Raw genomic sequence first — 26708 nt, 5'->3', positions numbered from 1 at the left:
AACATACACAACACTATCAACTAAACTGATAAGGTATTACAGCTGGATTTACATAATTAACTATGTTATTAAACACTGTTTCATTTTACCGTAACTGCCTTTGCCTTAGTAATAAACAACTTAATAAATTAGACACAATTTGCATTGCCAAATTATATTTACGCTTACGGCTAACGTATGTTTAGCAGGATGTCTCGACAGTAACTAAACAGCTGTTTACTAGCTTGAACATCTACCCAGCCAGTGGTCAGCCACACTATTTATTGTTATTTGTATTCGTCAGTTCTAGTAACCTCCACCGGCTAGGTAACGTGTTTGACTAACGTTAGCCCTGATGGATGCCGTTATCTGCTCTGCTGCACCAAACCCCACTCAAAAATTCGACACTTTATTGTTTAACGTTATTTGTTGCGGGATACGTAACGTTAAGTTATACGACTGCTAAATACTGTTTTATGATCTTACTGACTTCATTCCATTCAACAGCAGGCCATTCGGCATACAGGTTATTCAACCTGGAGAGAAGCAATACATTTCAACACAATATCTCATTTATGATGAAGTCTCCACGGTTAAATAAGCTAACGTTAGTAAATTAACGTTAACGTTAAGTTAACGTCAGTAGAAAAGGACAATAAATAAAAGGCATGGGGATACAAGTCGAACATTTAATAATATAACTATTTTTTCATGTGCTACATTAATGCCGAAATAAAGACAAATTCCTAGCGGTTTATTTGAGGTATTCAGTTCTGCCCTGTGAGGCGTCACTCTTTGTCAATAAGCAAACCTACAATAAATTTCTAAATGTTTGGTTACAGGTCTGTGGCGTTAGACTAGGACCCAAAGATTGAAGTATCATTAGCTAGCTACAACTTTATAGAACCGTGGAGTCGCGTGCACAGTGCAGATAGTGGCGTCCTTTCGTAAATATATTTCCCCTGGCTACCTATTTAAATAAAAAAGAACAATATTTAACCTGCACGACCTGTCATGGCACTCAATGGGAGGTCTCGTGAGCGTCTTGATGACAACTCCGTCGTCTGGTTTGTTTACTTCCTGTATCATGACGTATGTTCAAATGAGAAAGCTTCCCCGAGTCTGCGGTGCGCCCCTAATGCTCTGGAAGCGCCAGAATAAGGTTGTCAGAAAAAGAAACAAGTGCGGTCTAAAATATTACCTATTGTCACTTTAAGATAAAAATAAGCATCACACAGTGTTGTATTGGCGTTCAACAACTAAAGCTCCCATGATGCTTTGTCAGCAGCTAAGACTCATGGGAGATGTTGTTTCATGACAGTAAAATGTGGCGTTCGAATTCTCAATGCAGAGGGTAACCTAACACATGAGGTGTCTCTAGTTTAATCCATTTTACACCTCAAGAATACGCAGTGGTGGGTAATTCTGGGTAAGTCACAATTTCATATGAGCAATGGTTCTTCCTCCTAAAAACATAGTGTTGGTAGTTAACAAAGTGAGAGAGAAGTCTTATAGAATATTGCACTGTATGTACCAAAGTGTGTTAGAATGGTTTGTGCTGATTATTGAATATTCTTGTGATTTATGTGGATTAGGAAAAAATATATTTGCAGACTGTGTAGCCTATTTTTTCATTGAAGTGACACAAAACTCTGGACAGACACAACATTTTATAAGGAGGAAGACTGAGTAAGTGATCTACATTGTGAGGACAGTTTTCTGTGTTTTGAAGGCAGTTAGATCTTTGTATGACTGTAGATTTTTGTAGATTTCACATAAAAATGGAGTCACTCCAAACTGACCACATTACCTTCTAAACCAAACCTTCCACTGCGCAGTAGCATTTTTAAGGAACTTTTTTACTGTATTTATTATACAGTACAGTAGTTTTTTTAAAATGAGTGTGTTATTATTTTCATCTAAAAGAGTTTATGTATCCAACCTCACCGTACAATTACACTGAAATCTTTTAGTTTTTGTTTCAGATCATCAAAACTTCTGTAGTTTTTTGTGGTTTTTTGGGCGAGGTTTCAGCAAGTTATAGTTGTAAATTGACCCTTTTTAGCAGCCCAGATGTGTTTACATTATGCCATCATATAAGTAGGGGAGTATTTGTTGCAAAGGAAACTAAAGCGGCACAACAAAGCGTGTGAATGTCTCACTGTAACCAGCAAAGTACAAAACAGGGTTCAACAGGATTCCATCTTAAGGTGACACAATATTATACATTTATACTTCAAGTACAAAGGCAGTCAAACAAAGCATCACATATCAAAGTCAGTACCAAGTTTGTGAAGCCAAGGAGTCTTTTGTACTAGATGACTGTGAACCAGCTTGTCTTTGGCCCTTCTAAGGACAAAAGAAGGAGGTTCAGGGAACAGTTTCTGCAAGGATGGATCACTGTGTAATATATCTTGTCACAATGTGGGTTGGAAGGGCCCAGAATAAACCTTTCCTCCAGTCCAAGGAAGCGGCATGTTTGGCCTGGGACACAAATACAAAGTTGTGAGTCCATCATCAAAATTCAGTCATTAGGTAGATTGTCATCTGTTCTGGATTGTTAAAGGTGGTTCACTGCTTCAAGACCTTCTTCATGTTTGGTATTGCTATATAAAAATGTAACATCCGTGGGGACCATGAATAAATCACCAATGTCTCATCCATCTTGGTAAGAACATGTGTGGTGTCTTGCAGGGCAAAGCAGAAACAAATGGTTTAATGAAATGATCAATGAATCAAGAGGCAGGTTCAGAGATGGAATCTATACCATGATGTTGGGTGGAAGGTTACGTACATTTTTGTGTGTTTTGGGGCTTTTGGGGTATAATTGTAGAATGTTGGGTGTCTTGGATCTCTTTTTTTACAAAGGAAGTCCTTCTCTTTTTCAGTTAGCATGGTTATTGATTCTGACTAAGATGAGCCGTGTTCTTCACTCTTGCCTATATGCTCAGAGAATGAATAATTTATCATTTCTTATTTTATTTTATTTATTTATTTACCAGGGACAATGCACATTAATCAACACAGTAGTTAGACTTCAGTGTAGCTACATTTTCATTTTCTCATTTTCATCCATGGTCCCTGAGCAGGTTATAACTAAATAATGCCCCACATCATCAGTCCAGTGCTTCAACAAGTACTGCAAGAAAAATACATTAAATTATAATGCATAAGTACATTACAAAAATGATAAAAGTATAATTAAAAATAGTGCCAAATATCATCAGTATAGTGCCTAAACAAGTAGTGCAAGAAAGATAAAATACAAGATACATAAACATAATACATAAAATACATACATGATAATGTAACTGATGGGTGGTACGGTGGTGCAGTGGTTAGCACTGTCGCCTCACAGCAAGAAGGTCGTGGTTGCCCCAGCCTTTCTGTGTGGAGTTTGCATGTTCTCGCATGGGTTCTCTCCGGGTGCTCTGGCTTCCTCCCACCATCCACAACAATTTACGGAGAAATGCATTGAAACTAATGGGGAGGAAGTTTCTCATGCAGCAGCACAATGAGCCAAAGCACACTGCCAACAAAACAAAGGACTTCATCAGGGGAAAAAGTGGAAGGTTTTAGCCTGGCCAAGTCAATCAGCTGACCTTAACCCAACAGAGCTGCATTTCACCTCCTTCAGAGGAGACTGAAGGGAGAAACACCCCGAAACAAACAAGACGTGAAAGAAGCTGCGGTAAAAGCCTGTAATACCATCACAAATGAAGAATGCAACAGTTTGGTGATGTCGATGGGTCGCAGGCTTGAGGCAGTTACTGCAAGCAAGGGTTATGCCACCAAATATTAAATGTTATTTACTTAAAGATTATTTGTTCCATTACTTTTGCTCACCTAAGAATGCTGTGGTCTAATACAAAGGGTGGTTTGTCCTGAGTTGTTTAACACATCTAGATGTGAATAGCAGGAAATAAAAGCTGAAATTGTGACCTCTTGTCTCATCCTCATCTTTTGATCTTAAACCCAAATGTCTTCAGTGAACAACAAAAACACAGGAATTTGCCTTACCGTTCCAATACTTTTGGAGGGGACTGTATGTTATATGGGAAACGATCATAGCAAGCATAAAGAATAAACAGAGCTCCCCTGAATAAACAGAGTGCCTTATTTTTTTCCGATGGTTGTCTGCACCATTTAATACCAAGCAGGACTTTCTGGATCCTGTTTTTTGTGCTTTCACCTGCCCCACTAAAGAGTATCTGTCAGGTCAGCCTCAGAGCCATGCAGCACGTCCTTCTACTACTGTAAATACATGAATTTGTAAAAGCTGTATCGACAGGCTATTACAAAAGTGTCACTTAACATTTCTGTGTTGTTGACTTCTAGGCTCGAAAACAAAGCTGCATTTGATGCGGGAAATGAGAAGATACCACTAAGCACAAAGCTTAACACTACTCAACTCAACTACTAAACACATTGTAGGCTATTTCAGTTGTTTAGTTCATACACTAACAGAAATGTAAAAGCATTAGAAGGATTAGAGATTTAAAGGTGCTTGTAGACAGGAATAGGCAGTATTTATGATATGATATGATTTAAAATACATATTTGAAATACAAACTAGGATTTTGTCATTTGTATTTGATAGGGTTGATAAAAATGGCTTCATATTTTGTATCAAAATACTTTTGAGTGTTTTGTACTTTGTATTTTAAAAAATACTGTAAAATGCTTTGTGATAAGTCTTTGTGAGCTGTTGTCGTACAAGGGGCGCGCGTCATGGAGCGTGTGCTAGCGGTGAGCTAACTGGTGCCCCTAAATTGCTACAATTATAATAAGTTTTAGTGTTCATTTTAGTAGCCTAGGCTAAATTGTTTACAAATTACATAATGTTCTAGCTAACTGTTTTACCTGAGTAGCAGCCCTCACAGTTAACTTTAGCTTGATACTTCCAGCCTATGTAAAGTTTTATCGATTGTGCAAGAAAAAAATTATAATATAGCTTTAAACATTTGGAAAACTGTTAGTTAAACATTAAACTGTTGGTTTGTTTAAAACTAACCTTTATCTAGCAAGAGGGATATGAGAATATTTGATCTGTGAACTGGTTGTCAGATTTATTGCTTGACTCATTAGGCTGTTGCTCTTAGTGTTCTGGTGAAGAGATGTGATTTCATGGTACCTTGGGAAAGTATTTTTTTGTATTTTTGAAATACAAAAATAAAGTAATTTATTTTGATTATGGTTTTTGAAGTCTTGTTTCTGACCATCTGGTCAAATGCTAATGCTAACGTTGCCCTGTGTCTGCTGGATATTTCAATAGGCCTAACACTATATCAACTATATATATGGTGTTAATATGTCACTTTTATAAGTCTAAGGTTTGCTTTCCACCAACACCTGATCAGTATTAGCTGCTAACAGTAAATGCTGACTTTGCTAACTGTGTCTGCTGTTTGGTGTTGGCCAGGTGGCACAGAGTTAGTAGCTTATTTCGCTGAAAAGATGCTCCGGGCTGTTTGTTTTCTCTTTTTTTTTTGTTTTACACCTACAGCAGACCAAAAAAACTGACTTTATAGTGAAGTCCTCTGATTTCTCAGGGTGAGGTGAGGGACTGGAAATTTTGGATTGTGGAAATACAGACGTGTTTTGTTCATCTGTATGGGGGTGTCTGGGGGTTTCCCTGATAGAAGTTACATGCTTCCCATTCAGCACTGAGTATAACACAGCCACTAATGATGTCAGAAAAATGAAACCGGACTGTTCTTCTTGCTTTTGGTTTCATTTACTGCAGCCTATAAAAATGGTCTACCTGCTACTGTGTGTTGGACACAGAAAAAGGTTTTGGTGAGTGGGACTGCTTTATTTTGGTAATAAAGACCATCAATCTTTACAGGTAGGTATTGAACACTGTTTACACACACACACACACACACACACACACACACACACACACACACACATTTATAAAGACTTGGGAATGCACTGTGTTTTTGTTAAGTATGTTTGATGTAATGAAAGGCAGCTTTATCTTTGACTTTTTGACTGAATGAGCAGTTTCAGGTCAGATATTGAAATGAGTGAAAATGGAGGAAATGAGGTATGCTGATGACTAGTATAACCTCACTAATCTGATTTGTTCAGTGTGGTTGACTCTCGAGCCGGTGTGGGAAAATATTTCTGGAAGACCTGAGGAGCCACACAGTGCCTCATTAAAATTACGTTGGGAGCAATTTCACACATACCACGCCTCCAGGTTTCCCAAGCTGATTTCGTATGGCGAGACAGAAAGTTTAGCTTTATCGGGGACTGGGTCATTTCTCCTCAGTCATGCATAGGCTCACGACAACGTACGAGACATTACCTTTGGTAAAGGTGAGGGGAATGAAGAGATAATCTAGTCTGGGCTGCTTCTCTTCTTCATTTTTGCATGTGCATGAATTAATGGCGGTAACTAATTATGTGGGTACTAACATGAATGTATTTTTTCTCAGTTATTCGAAAATGACCGTTCAGTATTGAACATTTAGTTCAGTGGGATGTTAAATGTCTATTTGTTCATGAAAACACTGTCTGAGCCCCTCCCACTAAACTTAACATGTAACATCTTGTCTTTGGTAGGTTTCCTTTGCCTCTGACATTGCCGGCATCAGCAGCAGGAGTAAGAAGTCCAGGCTGTGGACTTCCATCCTCAAGATGATCCCTCAGATGGCACTGTGCAAATTCTGTAAGTATTAAATTTACCACTGATGCTGCCATTGTGATTTAATGAATTGTGAAATTCATCTTTGACATGTAATACAACCATAATAGCATCCGCATCATGGAGGAGAGAACTTATTATGCAATTTAAGTGGATTAGTGTAAAAATGTTATGTTATCTGTCATAATCCCTGAATTCTGCTTAGAGATGTTCAGTTTGTAACTCTTGTAACTTTTGTAACTGTAAGAAAGGAAACTGAAAGTTGGTGTTTGGTTGCTTAGCAGTCACTTAGGTTTATTTTCTGTTTTAGCTGTTCAAGTCTTACTGTTGAGTTTGAAAATATCCCTCCACCTCTGCATTTGACTCATGATGCTTGATTTGATATTTTCTTCCTGCATTAGTTCCTCTGGTTCTAGTCGGGGTTGTGGTGTTTGCTGTGAGTGGGATCATTGGAGACCCTCTGTACGAGTGCCTCCAAGACACTGACTACAGTGAGCTTCTCGACATTGTGGACAAAGGTCTTCCTGCCACTAAGACCCCTCATCACGTAGCGATCATAGGCGGGGGCATCGCTGGACTGACCGCTGCAAAGTTTTTAGAAGATGCCGGACACAAGGTAAGGTGATTTAGAGTGAGGAAATAATGACTTCTTCTTGAAATGTATACCGTACACATACAGGACCATGTTGAAACACATGCTATACATTTTAAAGTGTATTTCACATGATGATATATGTGTCCCCTGGGACCAAAAGGTCACCATAATAGAAGTTAGTAACCGTATTGGAGGACGTGTGGAGACCTTCAGGAACAGAAAAGAAGGCTGGTACGCAGAGGTGGGCGCCATGAGGATCCCTAGCTTTCATAAGTGAGTACCAGAGTGACTTGTCTGTCTTGTTTAACTGTCTGCTGGGCCGTGACAGGGACATGAGTGGACTGATAATATTAAAGGCACTTTGTTCCATCAACAAAATACTCAAGTACTTGAATTAATGGTTTTATTAGGAGTAGTAGTGATGTTCTTGGACTTTTACATTTACATTTCAGAGGGAACTACTGTACTTTTGCCACCAGATTTGTTTACCTTACTGTTTTCTGATGTCATGTAGCTATCAATGCTAATAAGCTGATAAATGAATTCCTGCCCTGTTTTCATCTATTTATCATACTCATGAATTAAATAGCTAGCTAAAAAGAGAAGTGATGCTGTAGAGCACTGGTTCCAAAACTTTTTCAGCTCAAGACCCCAAAGAGAAATCTGGTGTTTCCCTGGAACCCAAATTTAAAAAAATACATCTACATTTACAAACAATGAATATAGGGCAAAACAAACCATGTATGTAAAATGTATTAATTTTCTTATTACAGTAAACAAAAACAACAACGGCCTATTCTCCTTTCTGTGTCTCACCCCAGACCCTACTCTTTCTGATCCCCTCACATCATCACTAATCTCACCAAAGATCTTTACTCTGGGCTCAGTTTTTGAAAGTGCCACTGTGAGGTCCTGCTGAGCATTTAGTCAAGGTACAAGGTTGTTTATTAGTCATTATACAGCACAAGGCTGCATAATGAAACAAAATTTGTAGTTCCTTCATGTTACATACAACATACAACTAAGTGTAGGCCTATATTAAAATATGTAACATTTAAAATAAAATAAAACAATATACACAGTTTATTTCTATACATATATACAGACATGTAAACACCCCGAACATTCCACAGTGTATTTTTTGAATTTGCATCTGGGGTGAATGTAAACAACAGCAACCAGATGATAACATGAACATAACATGTTTCATCTTCACAATAAACAGTCTGACATTTAGGATACAGAGTCCATCTTGACTGCGTTTGAGCACCAAGCATCACTGATGTAAAACACAGAGTCCACCTCCTCTCACCTTGCGCTTATAGCTCGGAACATGGACCACCTGCTGAGTACTTGATCCGGGATGTTGATGGGGCAGGTCTCTGTAACGACGTGAATTCCATTGTCTGGTCAGCACGAGTCCCATGTTGTCCAGACCGGATCTTTAGGAGCAGAATCAAGTCCAAGCTGGGCCAGCATATTTCCTTTCCTGGCTCTCTTTCCTCTCCTCTGAGTGATCACCGCACCCGCCGTGGCGCCTGATCTGGTTGTTTAGGCCAGGTGGATCGTGGTCCGCTGTTCTTGAATCCAAAAACCCCGTCTTCATCTTCCAATAACTTTATTTACGTGTTTCGGCAAGAAAGGCGGGAAAAAAACAGATAAAAAACAAAAGTGTAGTGAAGTTTGAATTGGTTTTTCAGGTATGCTAGAGTGGGAAAACTAGGTTAACACAAGTAGGCTGTGCCAAATGGAATCATCACATCTTGAAGGATTCTTCTCTGCAAACAAAAAAATTGTTTGGACATTCCCAGATACAGCGAATGTCTCCTTTGGAGATACCTGTCCAATTTATTATTAAAATACTCATTACTAAGCACTTCCCCACATATTGCACATTGAACTCATTGATCCTTGCACTTTCATTTAGAAATAGGGTCGACAGTGACAGATCACAGACAACAGACATAAAAAAGTTTGTACGGACAGAAGATCAGGTTAGGGAGAAGAGAGAGATAAATTCTCACACAGCATCTGAGCTGAACAAACAAGTGTAGCAAAAAAAGAACGCTCATTCACATATTTACATAATGTAACATTGTTATGAATTTTGATGATTTTACTCCCTGTGGCTGTAGAGAATCAACACCCACCATTTGTTCGAACAACTAAGTTATAAGGGATGCATAAAGTGGTAGTAAATGATTTAGTAGTAAATGGTAGTAAATGATTAATTAACTTTTTAGCTGCCAAAGAGACCAAGCTGGTGGAGACCAAAACAGAGCTAAAAGGAGAGTAACTGGACTTAGATTTATCAGGTTGCCAAAATCAGGACTTGTGTAATAGGCACTTGCCATATCAACTTTGATAAGGTGAGACTATGTCAGTGTTGAGTTTTCAGCTTGCTGCACTGCCCCCAAGTGGCAAAACAATCCACTCATGCACCTTTAATTAAATTATCTAAATACTTTATCCTCAGCTCATCTTACCTAAACAGAATGTCAGATCTCTCTTCCACATATAAGATTTTTAATATCCATCTATCCCACAGGATTCTTCTTTCCTTTGCCTCCAAATTACACATTTCCCTAAACCACTTCATCCAAGATGACATCAACACCTACTACTTGGTAAATGGAGCGCTACAGAAAACCTATGCTGTGGAAAACAATCCTGGCGTGCTCAACTACAACTTGACTGAAAGAGAGAGAGGGAGGTCAGCTGCTGAACTCTTCAGCCAAGCACTCTGGAAGGTACATTCCACAAATATTTAGTATTATTACTTTTGCATACATTTGTATTTTTATTTCATAAGGATACGGATGCCTTGTTGTAAGTATTGTAACCTCTGCACAGGTGAGGGATGACCTTAAGGCAATCGGCTGCAGTGCCACGTTGGATAAATATGATTCCTACACAGTGAAGGTAAAAGTTTATTCATTTTTACATCGTCTTAACAGATGTCACACAGCTCATAGATTAAATCTAAAAGAAAACGTGCACTGTATAAATAACAATTTACTCGTGTTTGCGGACAGGAGTATCTGGTGAAGGAGGGCAACCTGAGTCGTGGTGCCTTGAGGATGATCGGGGACATCCTGAATGAAAACAGCCTCTTCTACACATCACTGATAGAGATGCTGTACATACAGTCAGACATCAATGACAACACTGAGTAAGAAATATCCACGTTACCATTTAATTATGTGTCTGTCACACACAGTCTGGTCTAACTTATGTGTTTTTTTAGAGATAGTGCACATCACCTGAATCTGCAGCACCCCTATATAGTCATAGTGCTGTTTTCAGCCACAGCAGGCAGCTGTTTTCAGAGAAAAGCTCTAAAAAGCCATTGTACACAAACTGCTCAGCGCCAAACAGCAGACAGACACAGTTTGAGACTGTAGCTGGTCAAGAAAGTGGAGCATTTATAGCTGAAGCATCAGACAATTCCCTCAGCTGACAGAGATCAGACACAGAGCTGAAAGAGAGTGAATTGACATTCATCAGGTTGCCAAAAACACAACTCATTGTTAATGTCCATGTTGTGTTCACTTGTTTCTGCTGCTCCCAAGTGGCCAAAAAAGTCAGTTACAGCAAATTTAAATACTTTCTGTTGATAAAACGTGTTTCTTAAAATACATTTTGTAGGCAGAGCTTTTACTTTTAACAGAGTATTTTTACATAAAGCTGCATTAACTGAGCTAGCTGGATATACACAAATACAACCCCGATATAGATATATCCACTGGCTTCCTGTCCGCTTTAGATTGATTTTATTGCTTGTCTTTAAGATTTTAAATGGCTTTAAATGGATTTAAAAACAACCCTAGTTGACCAAAGTGCTTTCCAAGTTCAGAATACACAACATAGGTCAAAGTGTATCCTGAACTTGGAAAGCACTTTGGTCAACTAGTCAACAAATAAATTTGACCTTGAACTTGAGTTCCTGGCCACCTGACAAATATAAGTCCAACATTCACTCTATTCACTTATAGCTCTGGAGGATTGAAACTGGGCTATTTCAAATATGGAGACTCTCCCTTTTCTTCACCTACTCTTGAGGGAAATATCTGGCTCTTTGGCTGCTAAATGCTCCACTCTGACTCTCTGTTTGCTGTCTGCTGCTGAGCAGGTAGGGTACCTGTGTTGATTTAGCAGAGCTATCTGCTGCCTGCTGTGTCTAGAAATCAGGATGTAAGAACAAAACAATGAGCTTAAAGGTGCTAAAACGCTCTGAGAGGAACTCCAGAGTGATTATAAGTGATGCCTTTCACATTACACATAGTCATTTAATCCATTGTTAATATAAAATATTTATCAGAGAAGCTTGATAAATGATATATTGTGATGTTTTTTTCCCAGGTACTTTGAAGTGACTGATGGCTTTGACCACCTCCCAATGGCTTTCTACCAGGTGTTGAATGCCACCATCCTCCTCAACTCCAAGGTCAAGCTAATCAATCAAACAGGCGGCAGCAATGTGACCGTCACATACCAGGACATGCGTAATTCAGGCTCCCTGACCAACCTCACAGTGGACTACGCCCTGGTTACGGCCACAGCCAAGGCCACCCTCTTTATTGACTTCCAGCCCCCTCTCTCTGGGGACAAGATGGAGGCTCTGCGCTCAGTTCATTACGCCAGCTCCACCAAGGTGGTGCTCAGCTTCAGGGAGCGGTTCTGGGAGAAAGAGGGCATTAGAGGAGGGAAGAGCATCACAGACCGGCCCTCTCGCTTCATCTACTACCCCAGCCACAGCTTCCATGGTACATCTGCAGGGGCACTCCTGGCGTCTTACACCTGCTCCGACGATTCCACCCTCTTTCAAGGGATGGGCGAGGAGGAGCTTATGGCTGTGGTCCTGGAAGACTTGGTCAAAATCCACGGAGAGGACATCAGGCATCTGTGGACAGGGGGGCTAGTGAAGAAGTGGGGCTTGGATCCATACAGTCTGGGAGCTTTCGCTCTGTTCACACCCTACCAGCAGGGACACTACTCCAGAGAACTGTTCCAGAGTGAGGGACGGGTGCACTTTGCAGGAGAACACACAGCTACACCGCATGGGTGGATTGAAACTGCCATGAAATCTGCACTCAGGGCAGCCAAAAGTATTAACAGTCTTACTGTTTAGTTTTATGTGTAGAAAATATTTTCCCTTGTGCTCAATCTTGTATGTTGGTTAACAGACAGTATATCTTGTGAAACTAGTCATAATCAGTGTGAACCCCTCTGTTAATGATGTATATCTGTGTTATGTACATATTGATTTAAGTTTGATATATGATCAGCACTACAGCAAATCCTAACATTTCAGAAGCTGGAGCCAGCAAATGCTTGAAAAGTGACTTGATTAAATAGTTGCTGATTAGTTTTTTTTGTCGGTCAACCAGTTGATTCATAGTGTAATCAATTCAGATCTACACAGACTACCTGTTAGAATAATAAATTGTATACAAGCAGCATGACAAAATATCAGCATTTGTTTGAAGAAACTTTGATGAATGATTTCTAAACCAGCATTTTTCAAGTCATGCGTTTCATTTTTGTATTTTCATTTCACTTAATAATTTCACTTAATTTTAAATAACTTATTTATTATTTTAGGGTGAACAAGAAAGTAAAATATCTGAATAGAGTATTTGCTTTACATTGAATTTTTTAAATTGAGATTGAAATAAAATGACTACCATTTTGTAGACCTGTTCTTCCAGCAGTCCATATGAATAGACTATTGTTTGTGTGTCCAGCAGGAGACCCCACTGGAGTCTGAATAGGTGTACTTGTTAAACTGGATTTCCCATAAATTACTCAGTACTTTACAAGTAGTATACTGACCTAACTTGACTTTTTACATTTTATGCTACTTTATGCTTCCACCCCACTGCAGTGTTGAGGTTACAAGCCCCCCTATAGCATATTTCAGATGTCTGTGAGCAGCTGCACCAACAGAAAGAGTCTGTTAACCCTTTATAACAAGACTACAACATATAAATTGGGTGCATTATGAATTCCTGTAGCTCACCATAACAAATGATCGAGTCATTATGACTTCAAGTGTAATTGTAGTTCATTCATCAGTCAATGTGTTTCAAACACAAAGAGGTCAAAATCCAGTGTTTCACAAAAATAAATAGAGAAATTCAATTTTAAGGGTAAATTAAAAATATCTCTTCTTTCCTGTCTCATTAATCATACCATGATGCCTCAGGGGTTTTCTTAGGAGGCAAGACCCCTGGGTTAAACTAATTACGGCCTCAACCAACTACATGTGCCTACACTTTGTTTCAATGCCAGCATCTCCCCTATTTAGTGCCTGGAGCATGCAGTATTTCCTTTATATGTTTGGACAAGAAGTAAAAGTAAAAGTCTTAATCAATTGAACATACATACACAAAAATAGTCCATTACAAGTAACAGAGGTATGTCAGCAAAATGTACTTAGTTACTGTATTTCATAGTATTAGCTTGATTATACTTTATATGCCGTTTTAGTCCAGTGTGTCCCAGACTGGTCGTCGGGCCTCTGCTACACAAATCTGTTTTCATTTTTTGGACTCTTTATCTTTTGATATCGGATACATTTTGGGCCTTCAAACTGTTTAAACTATTTAAAGTAGAACCATTTGAAAAGTTTAGGGGGGGAAATGTCATTTTCACTGCTAACACACAGACAGCTGAAACATGAGAAAGGGCCCCTAAGAGAAACTGCTTTATTCTAAGTAGTCACAGGACACAAAAAGCTGGTTGGAACCAGCTGTTTGATCTGTAACAGTTCACTGGGTCATACAGTGTTTACAGTCTTCACAACCAGGTGACAGGTGACAGGTGGCAGGTCAGTGATGAGCAGCTGGTGGTACACCAAAATGTTCAGCTCTATGATAAGGTCTTTTTAAAGGACATTTAACATTGGAGTACTTCAGTGTAGCCGGTGCAAGCAAAAAAGCCAGGTGTTTTATTTAACTTTTACAACATTTTGTCACACATTTAACTTTACACATTCTGCAGAATAAAGTGCACATTAGATGTGTACACAAAACCTTTATTTTTAAATATAAAGCCCTGTCCCAGCCGCCACGATCCATTTTTATACAGTACCTAAACTAATGCCCAAGTACTTTGCACCAACAAGAGATTCTAGACAACCTCAAGGTGTATATTATTATTAAGCATTATTTGTTCCACTGTATTAATGTACATTTATTTATAGTATTATTATTAATTTTATAAAGACACATTTACTTCAATACTTGTATAGAGGAAGTGTCTTAATCATATATAGTAAAGCCTGATGTTTGCTTTTCGTTTAAGATTTTTTGTGAATAGATATTTATATGTGAAAACAAACCAATGTTGTTGTTAATTTTGTTGTGGTTGTCTTTTTCTAAATTCTTATCAGTTCACCTTTATAACCTTTGAGTGAGCGCTCTGCTCAGAGGGAACTGCAGCCACCACAGCTGGATTCTTTCCCAGCTTCATTCCTCATTTTGTTTAGTACATGAAGGATCTCAGACAGGACCTTGACTGTACTGTACCACTTTACTAATGTCACATGACATGACTTCTCAATTCAAACAGGTACTTTTTGCCGCCATTTGCAGCTACAACCACACAGGCTTTCCCATTTTTAACTCACTGTGGACCCGTCCAGCACCACAAGTCAAAGGCATAAAGACTAACTGATGAAAATAAACATGTCCTCTCCACCAGCCCGTTAGGAATACGAAACACGTTATTAAAAGGTCATCACACAGTCCTGTTGGCATCTAGTCCATTATTAATGAGCGCCCTTCTGCACCATCTGCGTGAAGCGGTTGGTGATGGTCAGGGTGGTGTCGATGAAACGCTCAACACAGCTCTGCAGGCAAGTCTCCGTCCGGTGGTCCAGCTTGGAGCCCGGGCTGTCCACACACTTGTCCCAGCAGACGTCAGTGAAAGTGTGCACCTGGAACAAATTAAGACGCTGATTAACAGCTAATGTGTGCAGTTCTGGTGATGCGTCATGGTGATGGCAGAAACAAACGTTTTAGACAACAGGCCTGATTATGGATGGATCAATTACCACTTGCCTTCTAGTGGTCACGGATTAGACCTAAAGCCCGACACTGGACTGTACAGCCCGATTCCAATATTGATTTGTGTGTTTTCAATATTTAAATGTGTAACAAAAACATATTGTGACTGCCAGTGCTTTTCATTTTTCTTAAATGTCTCCTTGCTTTCCTCTCTCGTGTCCTACGTGGGAGGGACTAAGAGAAGAGACAGAAGAAACACGTCGACGTCAGTGTGTGATGACAGCAACACAGCTCAGTGTGCCTTGGAGTTTGCATTTGAGACACTGGAGTTGAATCTGTTATGTGTGTATGAAACGCCTTGTTAAAAAAGTGAGTGAAATGTAGCAACCTCACAGTAACCTCCCACTTGTTTGTAACAAATGTGTGTGTGAAAGTGAACAACAAATAAGCACAGCTGTGAGAACAGCCTAAAGGACTGTACACATCTCTTTGGCTTTTTGTTCCTTACCTTCTGGTACGATATATCTAAGATATCTGAAATATGCAAATTATGTTGGTTTATTGCCCTTAAAGCTTAATTTGCAGAAACTGCTCCTGATGTTTTCATGTTATACCCTCAAGACATTGGCTTGAGTATGTGGTGGGTGGGCCAGTCTAACACAGAATCCTTAATGTTGCCTGGGATTTTCAGATGTCACCTCAAATATTACTTGTTTATGTTAGGTAAGAAGATCTTCACATGACTTTGTGCTACACATCTTGTGCTTGGGAATTCCACATTATGCCATTTTATGTTCTGTTTTTTCAGTCATGATACACACATGGGAAAAACTGAGGACAAAGACAAATCACGTGCAACAGTGATGTTTTAGACCTTTCCCGTTTAGTCTGCTCTGGGCACAACATGACAACTCCAGGAGATGTAAAGAAGCATCTGCACTATAAGATATAGTAAAAAAGGACCACCTAGTTTGCATTTTTATTTATTTTGGTCAAAAAGTAGTACATAATCATAAAGTTATTTTTTGTCTTTAGGTGAGGTGGGTCGACTTGTCCCCTGAATGGTTGTTCACTCTGGTTCTTCACACCGTGTTCTAACCGCACTGTATAAGAACCGGTCTGTGGTTCTGAACTCTTAGTGTCAGCACAGTCAGAACGCGGCTGGCTTCTCACGGAATGGCCCTGGGCAGTTTGGAGTGAAGCACAGGGGGCCCCTCCATGCGGCCTCACCGCTGGGATGAGTTACAGGTTAACATGGTTAGCGTACAAACCTGGGCCTGGAACTGCGCTTTCTGTTGCTCTATGGCGATCATACGCTGAAGCTCCGTCGCCTCGGCTTTGTCCGACGCGCTGAAATTGTCAAAGTTATCCATTGCGTTACTTAACAGTTAGAGGAACTGTGTATTCAAGTTGAAGAGGTGGCGACGTGAGGAGGTGACCTTCGGTTTCACCGCCGCTGAGCGCCGCAGCGTGCGAAACTCCGCTGATGTACAAAGCATGCGCAGCGCTGCACCAAAGCTGCACCCTGAGGCGGCGCACGCTCTGTCGTTTGGAAATCGGCCGGCTCCGTGTGACGCACGTGGTGACGCTGACAAAGATATTTCATGTTCAATCAGGCGCTGACTCAAAAGACGGAAGAAATTCCCTCAGTTTTTTTTATTTTGAATAACAGATGTATTCTGAATAAAAACACGCATACAAAGCATTTTGGTTCAGTGATAATATTTCATTACTTAGTCAACTTTTTAACCAACAAGTCTATATTAAACAATACATTTCATGTATAGCTGACTGTGCCAACAAAAAAAACTGCTAAACACAAGAAAACATTTGAGCTTCACAAGGTTTTTATTTGATTATTAATTTTTTTCTTTTAATGTATCATCCCTTGGTGTGTTTATGTGCAGACATTTTATACAAAGGTTATATTGTTGCACACTTGTGTATAGCCTACTTGATCTATCAGTTTCATTAGAGTGTACTAAAGGAAAGGAGTTGATTCAAGAGCGTTCGGTGCTCAGTATGTCAGACAAGACTATTTATGCAGTGGCTCTATTCGGGGTCCTTCATCTAATTAAAAATCTCCATTAATGATGACCAATATTTACGGTAAGAATGAATGAATACAGCAATTTGATTTACAAACAAATATGGCAAAATATAGCCTAAAGTTACTTAGCCTACATTCTGGTCATGTTAGCCTTGAAATCTCCAGGATTTAAATCGTGGAGCGTCTCTTTCTGCATGGGACAGCTGTACTATTGTGAGGTGAATGAAAGCGCTTGCTGATCTTCTCAAACAGCCAACATCTTTGTGCAGCGGACGGCTCAACAACCACATCCGGGTAACTGTGGTGACCTTGGTTGGTTGATCATCATGGCGGCTATCGTCAGGCTGAGTTCTGTTTGTCGTAGAGGAGTCAAACGTGGGTATTTCTGCCTCTCCTCAATGTTTCTGTGTATTTTCAATACATGTGTTTACTTTAGTGTAGCGGTTTGGTAGCAGGACGTTTAGACAGAAGGGAGGTCGATTATTAGCTTTGTACAAATCACGTCTGAGATAACTGTTAAAGGCAAACTTAAATAGTTACTGCTTTCAAGTTCACGACGTAAACTCCATCCTCTCTGTAGGTTTAATAGCGATGCTCACTGAGGGGGGAATTTGCAGTTTGCTTCCACGCTGACATCAGACTGTCAGACCATGACGTTACTGCTCGCACGTTAGAACCAGAGCTGTAACGTTACGCCAAACACTATTCAGAGATTTGAGAATTATTAGGTAACTTGCACATGGACAGAATTACACACCGGGTAAAACTTTACAACAGACATTTTCTGAGATGACAAGACTCGGTTTTTAATTCGGCAAATATAACACAACCCAAAGAGCACAGTAGCTCTTTCAGTTCAAGTTCTTGTTTAGGGTCAGGATGCTCGCCACCGCCCTCCTTCGACTGCTTGGGTCGATGGTTTCCAGCTGTAACACTGGCTGTGTGGAGAGCAGTTTCGTCATAGACTATATATAAAAAGGTTTTCGTTGAACCCTTTTATAAAGTTTATGTTTGAACCTTGCCCATGCATTGGTTTAAAGGAAAAAAACATTACCATCTAGTCGAAATGAAAATACCAGATGTAAATTATTTATCCTGTTACAAACACCAAAACAACAAAAAAGTGTTTTGACCCCATGTGACATAAATTTGATTTAATGCTGCTAGAGTTCCTGGTGTTGCTGAGGTAAAGAAATGTAAAATAAGAAGACAGAAAAAAAGACTGCCGATGTTCTTCTTTTAAAGCAAAATATGAGGAAACATTTTTTATCTTTTAAGATAAAATATTGCAAACAAGGTTGTGCTGTTCGTTGACTTGAGCTGTGCTAAACTGACATACTTTTTGTGTTTATTTTGTGGTTTACAGTTCATTCTAGGTCAGCTGAGGTTAAATTACATCATCTGTGCCCATCTGGGAACTTGACTTTTCGTCTTTTCTCTTCAGCTCTGTTCTACCAAAGCCCTTTGCTGGCCAGGCCGCTGGTTGTACCGCACAAACACCAGGACCAGCCCTACCTGCTGACTGCAAGGATTCATGCGTCACAGGCTCTGTACGGTCAGTGTTGACAAGAGAAAGTACGCAGTGGTACATACAGAGTATACAGCACAACACGAAAACCTCAATGTAGCCCCCTTTAGCAAACCAACTGCATGACATACCACAGCCAGCCAACACCTCTGACACATTTCCATCAGCAAGTAAAGTTATTAACTCCACTTTGTCCTGCTTTGACTGAGGTGAACTCCATTCTGCAAAATAGTGTAAATGAGATTTCATTAACCTGAGTAGTTCAGTCCAAGTATCATAGCACAATGCATGGTGTAATGATAGTGATCTGTTAAGATGGTCAAAGTCCAGCAGACTTTACTCTAGCTGCAGAGAATGTGCCAATATTAACACCAGTGGACAGGTAAGGCTGTCAGATTCGTGTCTAACGGGATCATTTTTGTTACATGTTCTTGATTAGTTTTTGCTTCCTGCTGTCAGTTTAATTGCTTTTACTGTGGAGTGCTTTGTGTACATACAGGTAGCTGTTTTCCGGCTTCACATGAAAGCTGGTGGCTGATCACCTTGGTCGAGTGTGAGACTGTGGTTTTGTGGTCAAGTTTTGATAACCTCAATGCGAGCAGGTTTCTCTTCACTGTGACCCACACTGATAACATCACCATCAAACTTTTATTTATTTATTTATTTTTCAAGATGGTCTAACCGGTTAGAATTTTATATTTCTCTTTTAATATTTGCTCAGGGGCCATTTCCCAAAATCTTTACCTTTTTTCTACCTTTAAAACTTTAAATGTGTATATGGATTGCAACTCTTGAGGGTTCCCCAGCCAGGTAAAGGCAAATCAGATTAAATATCCAGCTTTTTGTTTTTGCTGCTACCATGGCAATAATAAAGGCTGCTGTTTCTCTGGTTCTACAGCGGGCTCTGGCACCAAAGCCGCCTCTCTGCACTGGACAGCAGAGCGAGTGCTGAGCGTTGTGCTGCTGGCCATGGGACCCGTAGCCTATTTTAATCCCGGTCCTGCCATGGACTACTCCCTGGCTGCTGCCCTGACCCTGCATGGACACTGGTAAGACTAACCTGAACCCTGGTTGCATTACTTCTACGACGCATACGTACGTGTTCATACCCATACCACAGTTCCCAAACAGATAATTTCTCTCTCTCTCTGATGCTTTCCATGTCTTTTTTGTTGTACATTTAACATATTTAATCACCACCTCCTCCATCTCACCACTTTCAAATGACATAGTTTCACTTCCTGTTTACTTTGACATTGCACAACAAAAATCTGTCTGCAGGCTAATTCCTCTTCCTGGGCTCAAAATAAGGCTGAGGTGGCAGCGTCCTGATCACGTCCTGCACACCCATGTACTGTCCCCTCGACTGACTCGGCAAACATGTTTCACAAGAAACATATTTTAAGAGTTCTAATAATTACATTATTGAAGAAAATGACAATAATCACGTTGAAGCAAAAAACTAAAGGTGCCGTGTTTAACATTAAAACAGATTCAACGTGAAAGCTGATGTGTTCATTTATTAATTTATGTTAGTTCATCTGCAGCTTTCTGTAGTGTCGCAGTAATATTTGTTCTTGCTGAATCGTTACATCTCAGCAGTGTAAACGAGTACAGGACGGGACTCAGTTACATGTAGAGGCGCATAGAGCAGCATTTCCAAACGCTGCTGGTGATTTAAAACTATATTAAAACATGAAACGGCAGAGAAAAGCAGTTTAGTTTTCTGTGGCCCGCACTGTGGTCCAGCCAATCACACGATTATTTACTTCCTCTCTGGAAGTTTTGGCAGCGTATTTCCCACTGCCCATTGCGGTGATTATGAAACAGTGTCACCACATCAACAAAATTATGTAATTGCAGTAACAAATGACAGAATGTCTTTGCTAAAAAATAGTGTTTACCATAAAGACACGCATCAGAGGTTTTTATTTTATTTTTTTTGAGAGCTGGAGGTGGCCACCTTGTAATTCTCTATGCAGTAGAAACCTTCTCTTCCAGTGGTAGTTCTTATAAAATGCTCTATATCAGGGGTTTTCCTCAATTCCTGGATGCCTATGGGATCATGATTATATTATTTGATCCCATAGACACTCAACATTTGAGCCAAAATAGCCTAATATTACTGTTTGACATAACTTCTGTCTACACCAAATACTTTTAAAAAAAGGTTTGAGTAGCACACAGACTTCACTTACCCTGGGAAAATGCAAATGCAAATTCCTTCATCACGAGGTCCACAGGGAGTTGTAGTCCAGTGCATTAATTTGATTTTTTTAGGTCAAATGCAGTGATCCTCTCCTCCTTGGGGGGGAATCCAGCCATCTTGCTGTAGCTGTCAGCAGCTGTTAATTCAGGCCTGGGTAGTTCCGGCTCTGTTTGCAGACTTGAGAGGGTGGCTTTAGCTTAGCGTCGCATCGATGTGTTCTTCCATCAGTTAGTACGCAGACTAAATGGCATGGCAGATGTAGGCCACAAATCCCGGTCATGAGTAGCGATAAGTCTTCTTAAGTAACAGCTTTTGAGGTAGGTGCATATCTCAAAGGGTTAAGCCATGTCCTCTCTGACCAGTTCGACAAAGTCTCCGATGTCATTTGGCAGCATCATCGCCATCAGATGAAGCATGAGGTCCTGAGCTTCCTCTTTTCAGCTGGCACTGGGGATAAGAATAGTCTGTGCCTAATTGGATTTTATACCACTAAGGAATGTTGGAACTGAGTGCCAACCTGATGAACATGGCTTCATTAATACACTTTTAAATTAAGGTGGTTAATTAATTTATTAAAGATAAACAGTTTGTTGTGATTGAATTACAACAAACAAATCAAAAGGATGCTGAAATAACTATGATGATGCCGATTTGTAAAATGAGTTCATGCTTTGTCAGGTATGTTAAGACGACAAGCTAGCACCTTTTAAAGTGCTTGTTTTCTGAATGGAGTTTGGATCCATCAGGGCTATGCTAACTTGTTTTATAATAAATGCTGGACACTGCATCCCTGTATGGTGTCCTTGAGTGCCGAGAAAGGCGCCTTAAATAAAATGTATTATTATTACTGATCAACAGACACGTTTTAAGAACTTGCAGGTAGTACAACTTCCTGCAAGTTTCTGCACGAAACATAACAGCTGGTGGAATTTTGAAGATTACGCTGTTGAGAGAACTGATTTTAAAATCTGCATCTTAAATCAATTCACTTTGCATTATTTTGGTAACTATGGAACAGTGTTTTGTCTTGCAGCTAAAGCCTAGTTCACACTACACGACTTTTAGCCTGATTTGCATTATGTGTGAACTACTCAACGACGCTTCACATTGGCTTCCTGACACATTTCTGACACATCGCCGACATCTGCCAGATATCTAGTACGCCAAATATCTGGAAGAGTCGGCTGACTCGACATCCACATCCAGCCAATGAGAGCAGGCAGCTACAGGTGCTGGTCATATAATTAGAATATCATCAAAAAGTTGATTTATTTCAGTAATTCCACTCAAAGTGAAACTTGTATAATGTATACATTCATTCCACACAGACTGATATATTTCAAGTGTTCATTCCTTTTAATTTTGATGATTTTGACAACTAATGACAACCCCAAAATCAGAATCTCAGAAAATTAGAATATTGTGAAAAGGTTCAATATTGAAGACACCTGGTGCCACACTCTAATCAGCTAATTATCTCAAAACACCTGCAAAGGCCTTTAAATGGTCTCTCAGTCTAGTTCTGTAGGCTACACAATCATGGGGAAAACTGAATGGGGAGATACACAAAGAGTGGACTGCAGTGCTTCAAGAACCACCACGCACAGACGTATGCAAGACATGGGTTTCAGCTGTCGCATTCCCTTTGGAAATCAAGGTCCCAGAGTCTGGAGGAAGAGAGGAGAGGCACAGGATCCACGTTGCTTGAAGTCCAGTGTAAAGTTTCCACAATCAGTGATGGTTTGGGGTGCCATGTCATCTGCTGGTGTTGGTCCACTGTGTTTTCTGAGGTCCAAGGTCAACGCAGCCGTCTACCAGGAAGTTTTAGAGCACTTCATGCTTCCTGCTGCTGACCAACTTTATGGAGATGCAGATTTCATTTTCCAACAGGACTTGGCACCTGCACACAGTGCCAAAGCTACCAGTACCTGGTTTAAGGACCATGGTATCCCTGTTCTTAATTGGCCAGCAAACTCGCCTGACCTTAACCCTATAGAAAATCTATGGGGTATTGCGAAGAGGAAGATGCGATACGCCAGACCCAACAATGCAGAAGAGCTGAAGGCCACTATCAGAGCAACCTGGGCTCTCACAACACCTGAGCAGTGCCACAGACTGATGGACTCCATGCCACGCCGCATTGCTGCAGTAATTCAGGCAAAAGGAGCCCCAACTAAGCATTGAGTGCTGTACATGCTCATACTTTTCATGTTCATACTTTTCAGTTGGCCAACATTTCTAAAAATCCTTCTTTTGTATTGGTCTTAAGTAATATTCTAATTTTCAGAGATAAAATTAGAATATGAGAGAGAGATTTTGGGATTTTCATTAGTTGTTTTAATCATCATAATTAAATTAAATAAACATTTTGAAATATATCAGTCTGTGTGGAATGAATGAATGAATATAATATCCAAGTTTCACTTTTTGAATAGAATTACTGAAATAAATCAACCTTTTTCAAATTTTATGACTAGCACCTGTACTTTTTTTCACCACGAAACACTTTTTACTCCCCTCCACTTCTGTCTGTAGCTCAGACAATCCCTGCTACCTGCGTGTGCTAATCCATAAAGATAGCAATTATAAATTGCTATCTTTTATAATTACAAACAACAGCTGTTTCATGTGCAGGTTTGCAACATTTCCTGTTTCCTGTGTGTGTCCTTGACAAAACGTGGTTTGGAGACCAGCGTCAGGTGACACAGCCGCTGTCAGCTCGTGTAGCGTGTGACCCCCTGTCACCGATCAGACACGTAGTGTGAACGGCACGACTTCAAGACTCCCGTCACAAGATAGCAAGTTGTGTAGTGTGAACAGCACGGCCATCGGCCGACGCTGTAAGTCGTGTAGTCTGCATGACCCTTAAAGAAAACCAAAGCATTCACTCTGCATTACACCTCTGACTGGCTTCTGGCAGCTGAGATTTATGGGTATTCTTGTATTTGGAGCCATCGGCAATGCCAAACAAATCTGAAACAATTAAAGCTGGTGGTCATAACATAAACCTGCGATCGTAACATTATCTGGGAAAGTCTCGTGTTTTTGTGTTACGTAACATGGAGGAGGATATTAAATGGCGGAAAAATTTGAAATGGGAGGACAAGGGGTAAAATCCTCCCGGAACAGAGGCCTCTCCCTCTTAGCAGCTCTTTTTAACTCCCAAAGCTGACAATATAACACTTACGGCCACTTCATGCACAGGTTGTCCAGGTGTGTGGGGTGTGTAGGTTTGTGACTTTTCAAACGGCTACAAACACTTTGCCTTGGTTGCGCAACATAGTGTGAGCTAGTTCATACATGAAGCATACTTTCATACATACATACTTCACTCGAACCACTGACTGCTCACCTCATCTGCATACATTTCTCTGTTGTAGGGGTCTCGGGCAGGTGTTAACGGACTACGTTCACGGAGACACAAAGATCAAGATTGCCAACGCAGGTCTGTTCCTCCTGTCCACGGTCACCTTCGCTGGTCTTTGCTACTTCAACTACAACGACGTGGGCATCTGCAAAGCCATTGCCCTGCTCTGGAGCAAATGAATAGAACTGTGGACTGGGACACTGGGACGGGAGCAATCTCGCCCTGGCTGATTTGTAAAAATTCAAAGTGTTCTATGTAAATTCTTATAAATATATCATTTTGACATTATTACAGTGATTCACAAGTGTGGAACCCTAATTCATCTCGATCAGTTTGAGCCTGGTCTCTGTGATAAGTTCTTGCTCAGTTTAGGTTCAGTGAGGATTGTGCAGCTGACATCCGTTTCCTCTTTGAATGTGTAGGAGGATTCTGATTATGTTGATTAAATTTAAACCAAGTTCCCCTGTAGATTTTGAAACATGTTGACTTATTTAAAGTTCTACTAATGAGAGAGATCCAGTTTCCTGACATGTTATCAGTATATATGGGGACATAGATGTTTTCAACGGAACACCTGACCTCTATCAGATCTTACAGAAAAGTGCTGTTTGACATTTTAGTTTTTAATGGTCCTTTTTCTGGCGGCTTTCCTAAATGTATTTTGTTTCGCTCACAATGTGTACATACTACCATCAGGAATAACAGGGCAGCACTACAGATCTGAGCAGTGTTCGTATAAGAGCCGTCATCACCTTCAGACTAACCCCTGCTTACAAATGATTCACAAAGACTTGGCCGCCCGGGAGCAAATGTTGTTTCCAACTTAAAGTCAGAGGTTGTGGTGTGAAACCCCTACTGTTGTCCTGTTTAATCCAGGAGGGGCTCGGCTCTGCTGCTCAGTAGAAGGTAAAGGAGGCTAGATCTGAAGTGCATCATGAATTCAAGCCATACATGAATCCTGAAACTACAATGTGCATCAGCGCAATGGCTACTGAAGTCTAGCAGCGTACAAACTCTTGTCACTCTTGTAACCGTGTATACTCCAGCGCAGGGTTTGAAATGAACAGCTGCAAAATGCCGTCCTCTGCCAAAGAAATATCACTCCAGACAGTAATGGTGATAATAATATGAATGCCTCTAACATATTGAGTCGTGTTGGACTTCATGTATGAATTAAACTCTTTCCACTGTAAGTGAGCAAATGGCTAATTTAAAAAAAAAAGACATTTTGAAAATATGAAAAATGTGCAGTTAGTGTGAACATTTAAAAATTCTACAATCTCTTGGCAAAGAAGGCAAAAACTTACCTGTTCCTAAATCAATATGAGCCTGTATCATAAGATAAGATGGCTGGCTAATGAAAACTTGCTGTTATCACGTAATGTTGGCACATTTACTCACAGCACGGAATTGGTACACACAGTCCTTGTGTGCTATAAATACCAGCAATCCTACCAATTCTTTTTGTACTGCTGGAATGTGTTGTGCTTTCAGTCTGTTGTCACAATGCTCATACAGTGAATGTTTACGAGAGCTTACAGGTTTGGTGTTGGTCCGTTTGCTTCTATCAGCAGTTATCAATTTGTAATATGTGTTCACTTTATTTTTTGTGATTACACGCACATAATGACATGTGGCAAGAAAAATCACTGTTCCTGCCTCAGCAGAATAAAGTTGGCTTTAAGGATTCTTTCATATTTTGACATTTTATTACATAACAAAAACAATGTGTACAATGACAGAAGAGTACAAAAGGTATATAATGTATAAAAAGCTTAAAAAAGTCACTTATTTTACAAATTGAATGTGTGAAAATTGTGATCCCTACCCCCAAAAGGTAGTCATTTTTGAAAACCCCTTAGTTTTCATAATAACAAAACTTGACATGATACAGTATCTCTGGGGAAAATGACATGAAACGAAAATAGACTTTTGAAAAAGATATCCAATTAAGGTCAGAATTATGGAAACAAATTATAATTGAGTTTTAACAATGCCTTCAATTTGCTAAACTTCGTGCAAGCTCTCATTTCAGCCTCTCTCTTAAACAAGCAGTAGATGCTCCTGTCTCTTCTGCGAGACAGAGAGACAATAGTGGACAATAAGACTGTGAGACTGACTGTGAGACAGAGAGACAGGAGGACAATAAGACTGTGAGACTGACTGTGAGACAGAGACAGGTGGACTATAAGACTGTGACACCGTGAGACACAGAGACCCAACTGTTTCCAATGAAGAGAACAGTGTGTGTGTGTGTGTCTCTCTCTCTGTGTGTTAGTTGTAGTACCAGGTAGTAGTAGTAGTAATTAGTGC

At 40.0% G+C, this 26708-nt stretch overlaps 4 protein-coding genes across 10 annotated transcripts in view; 2 read left to right on the top strand and 2 right to left on the bottom strand.

The window, feature by feature from the left end:
• Window positions 1–1173, bottom strand: part of snx19b (sorting nexin 19b) — a 51563-nt gene extending 50390 nt beyond the window's left edge. For 2 of the 5 annotated variants that reach the window (XR_005440525.1, XM_038692748.1), the window contains exon 1: window positions 980–1171. Coding sequence is in view for 4 of the 5 variants with exons in the window: in XM_038692748.1 (XP_038548676.1) it covers window positions 980–1068 (89 nt within the window). In the remaining variant the exon portion in view is untranslated. Of the gene's footprint in view, window positions 1–979 lie in introns of all 5 variants that reach the window. The other 3 variants (XM_038692751.1, XM_038692750.1, XM_038692749.1) reach the window with 2 other exon arrangements.
• A 4529-nt stretch (window positions 1174–5702) lies between these two features.
• il4i1 (interleukin 4 induced 1) lies at window positions 5703–13054 on the top strand. Of its 2 annotated transcripts, none has more exons than XM_038692753.1 (8): window positions 5703–5827; window positions 6553–6658; window positions 7036–7250; window positions 7390–7502; window positions 9778–9979; window positions 10083–10151; window positions 10265–10401; window positions 11592–13054. In XM_038692753.1, exons 2-8 carry the CDS (start codon window positions 6628–6630, stop codon window positions 12358–12360), a joined length of 1536 nt encoding a protein of 511 aa, XP_038548681.1. In that variant the 5' UTR covers window positions 5703–5827; window positions 6553–6627; the 3' UTR covers window positions 12361–13054. The 2 variants fall into 2 exon arrangements, with proteins under 2 accessions (XP_038548681.1, XP_038548680.1); XM_038692752.1 differs by lacking the exon at window positions 5703–5827 and adding an exon at window positions 6133–6306.
• Window positions 13055–13922: 868 nt separating this feature from the next.
• Window positions 13923–16756, bottom strand: timm8b (translocase of inner mitochondrial membrane 8 homolog B (yeast)). Its single transcript, XM_038692754.1, has 2 exons — window positions 16513–16756; window positions 13923–15171 (listed from the first exon to the last, which is right to left on the bottom strand). Exons 1-2 carry the CDS (start codon window positions 16612–16614, stop codon window positions 15004–15006), a joined length of 270 nt encoding a protein of 89 aa, XP_038548682.1. The 5' UTR covers window positions 16615–16756; the 3' UTR covers window positions 13923–15003.
• A 758-nt stretch (window positions 16757–17514) lies between these two features.
• sdhdb (succinate dehydrogenase complex, subunit D, integral membrane protein b) lies at window positions 17515–26090 on the top strand. Of its 2 annotated transcripts, none has more exons than XM_038692746.1 (4): window positions 17515–17666; window positions 18736–18846; window positions 19718–19868; window positions 20101–20323. In XM_038692746.1, exons 1-4 carry the CDS (start codon window positions 17618–17620, stop codon window positions 20222–20224), a joined length of 435 nt encoding a protein of 144 aa, XP_038548674.1. In that variant the 5' UTR covers window positions 17515–17617; the 3' UTR covers window positions 20225–20323. The 2 variants fall into 2 exon arrangements, with proteins under 2 accessions (XP_038548674.1, XP_038548673.1); XM_038692745.1 differs by lacking the exon at window positions 20101–20323 and adding an exon at window positions 24409–26090 and having other exon boundaries at window positions 17618–17666.
• Window positions 26091–26708: the final 618 nt, after the last annotated feature.

Source organism: Micropterus salmoides, unplaced genomic scaffold, assembly GCF_014851395.1.
Source record: "Micropterus salmoides isolate LMB-PRFRI ecotype aquatic unplaced genomic scaffold, ASM1485139v1 Ms_hic_scaffold_3, whole genome shotgun sequence".
NCBI lineage: Eukaryota > Metazoa > Chordata > Actinopteri > Centrarchiformes > Centrarchidae > Micropterus > Micropterus salmoides.
Note: the sequence above shows the minus strand (reverse complement) of the source record. Positions and strands in the feature narration are given on the sequence as shown.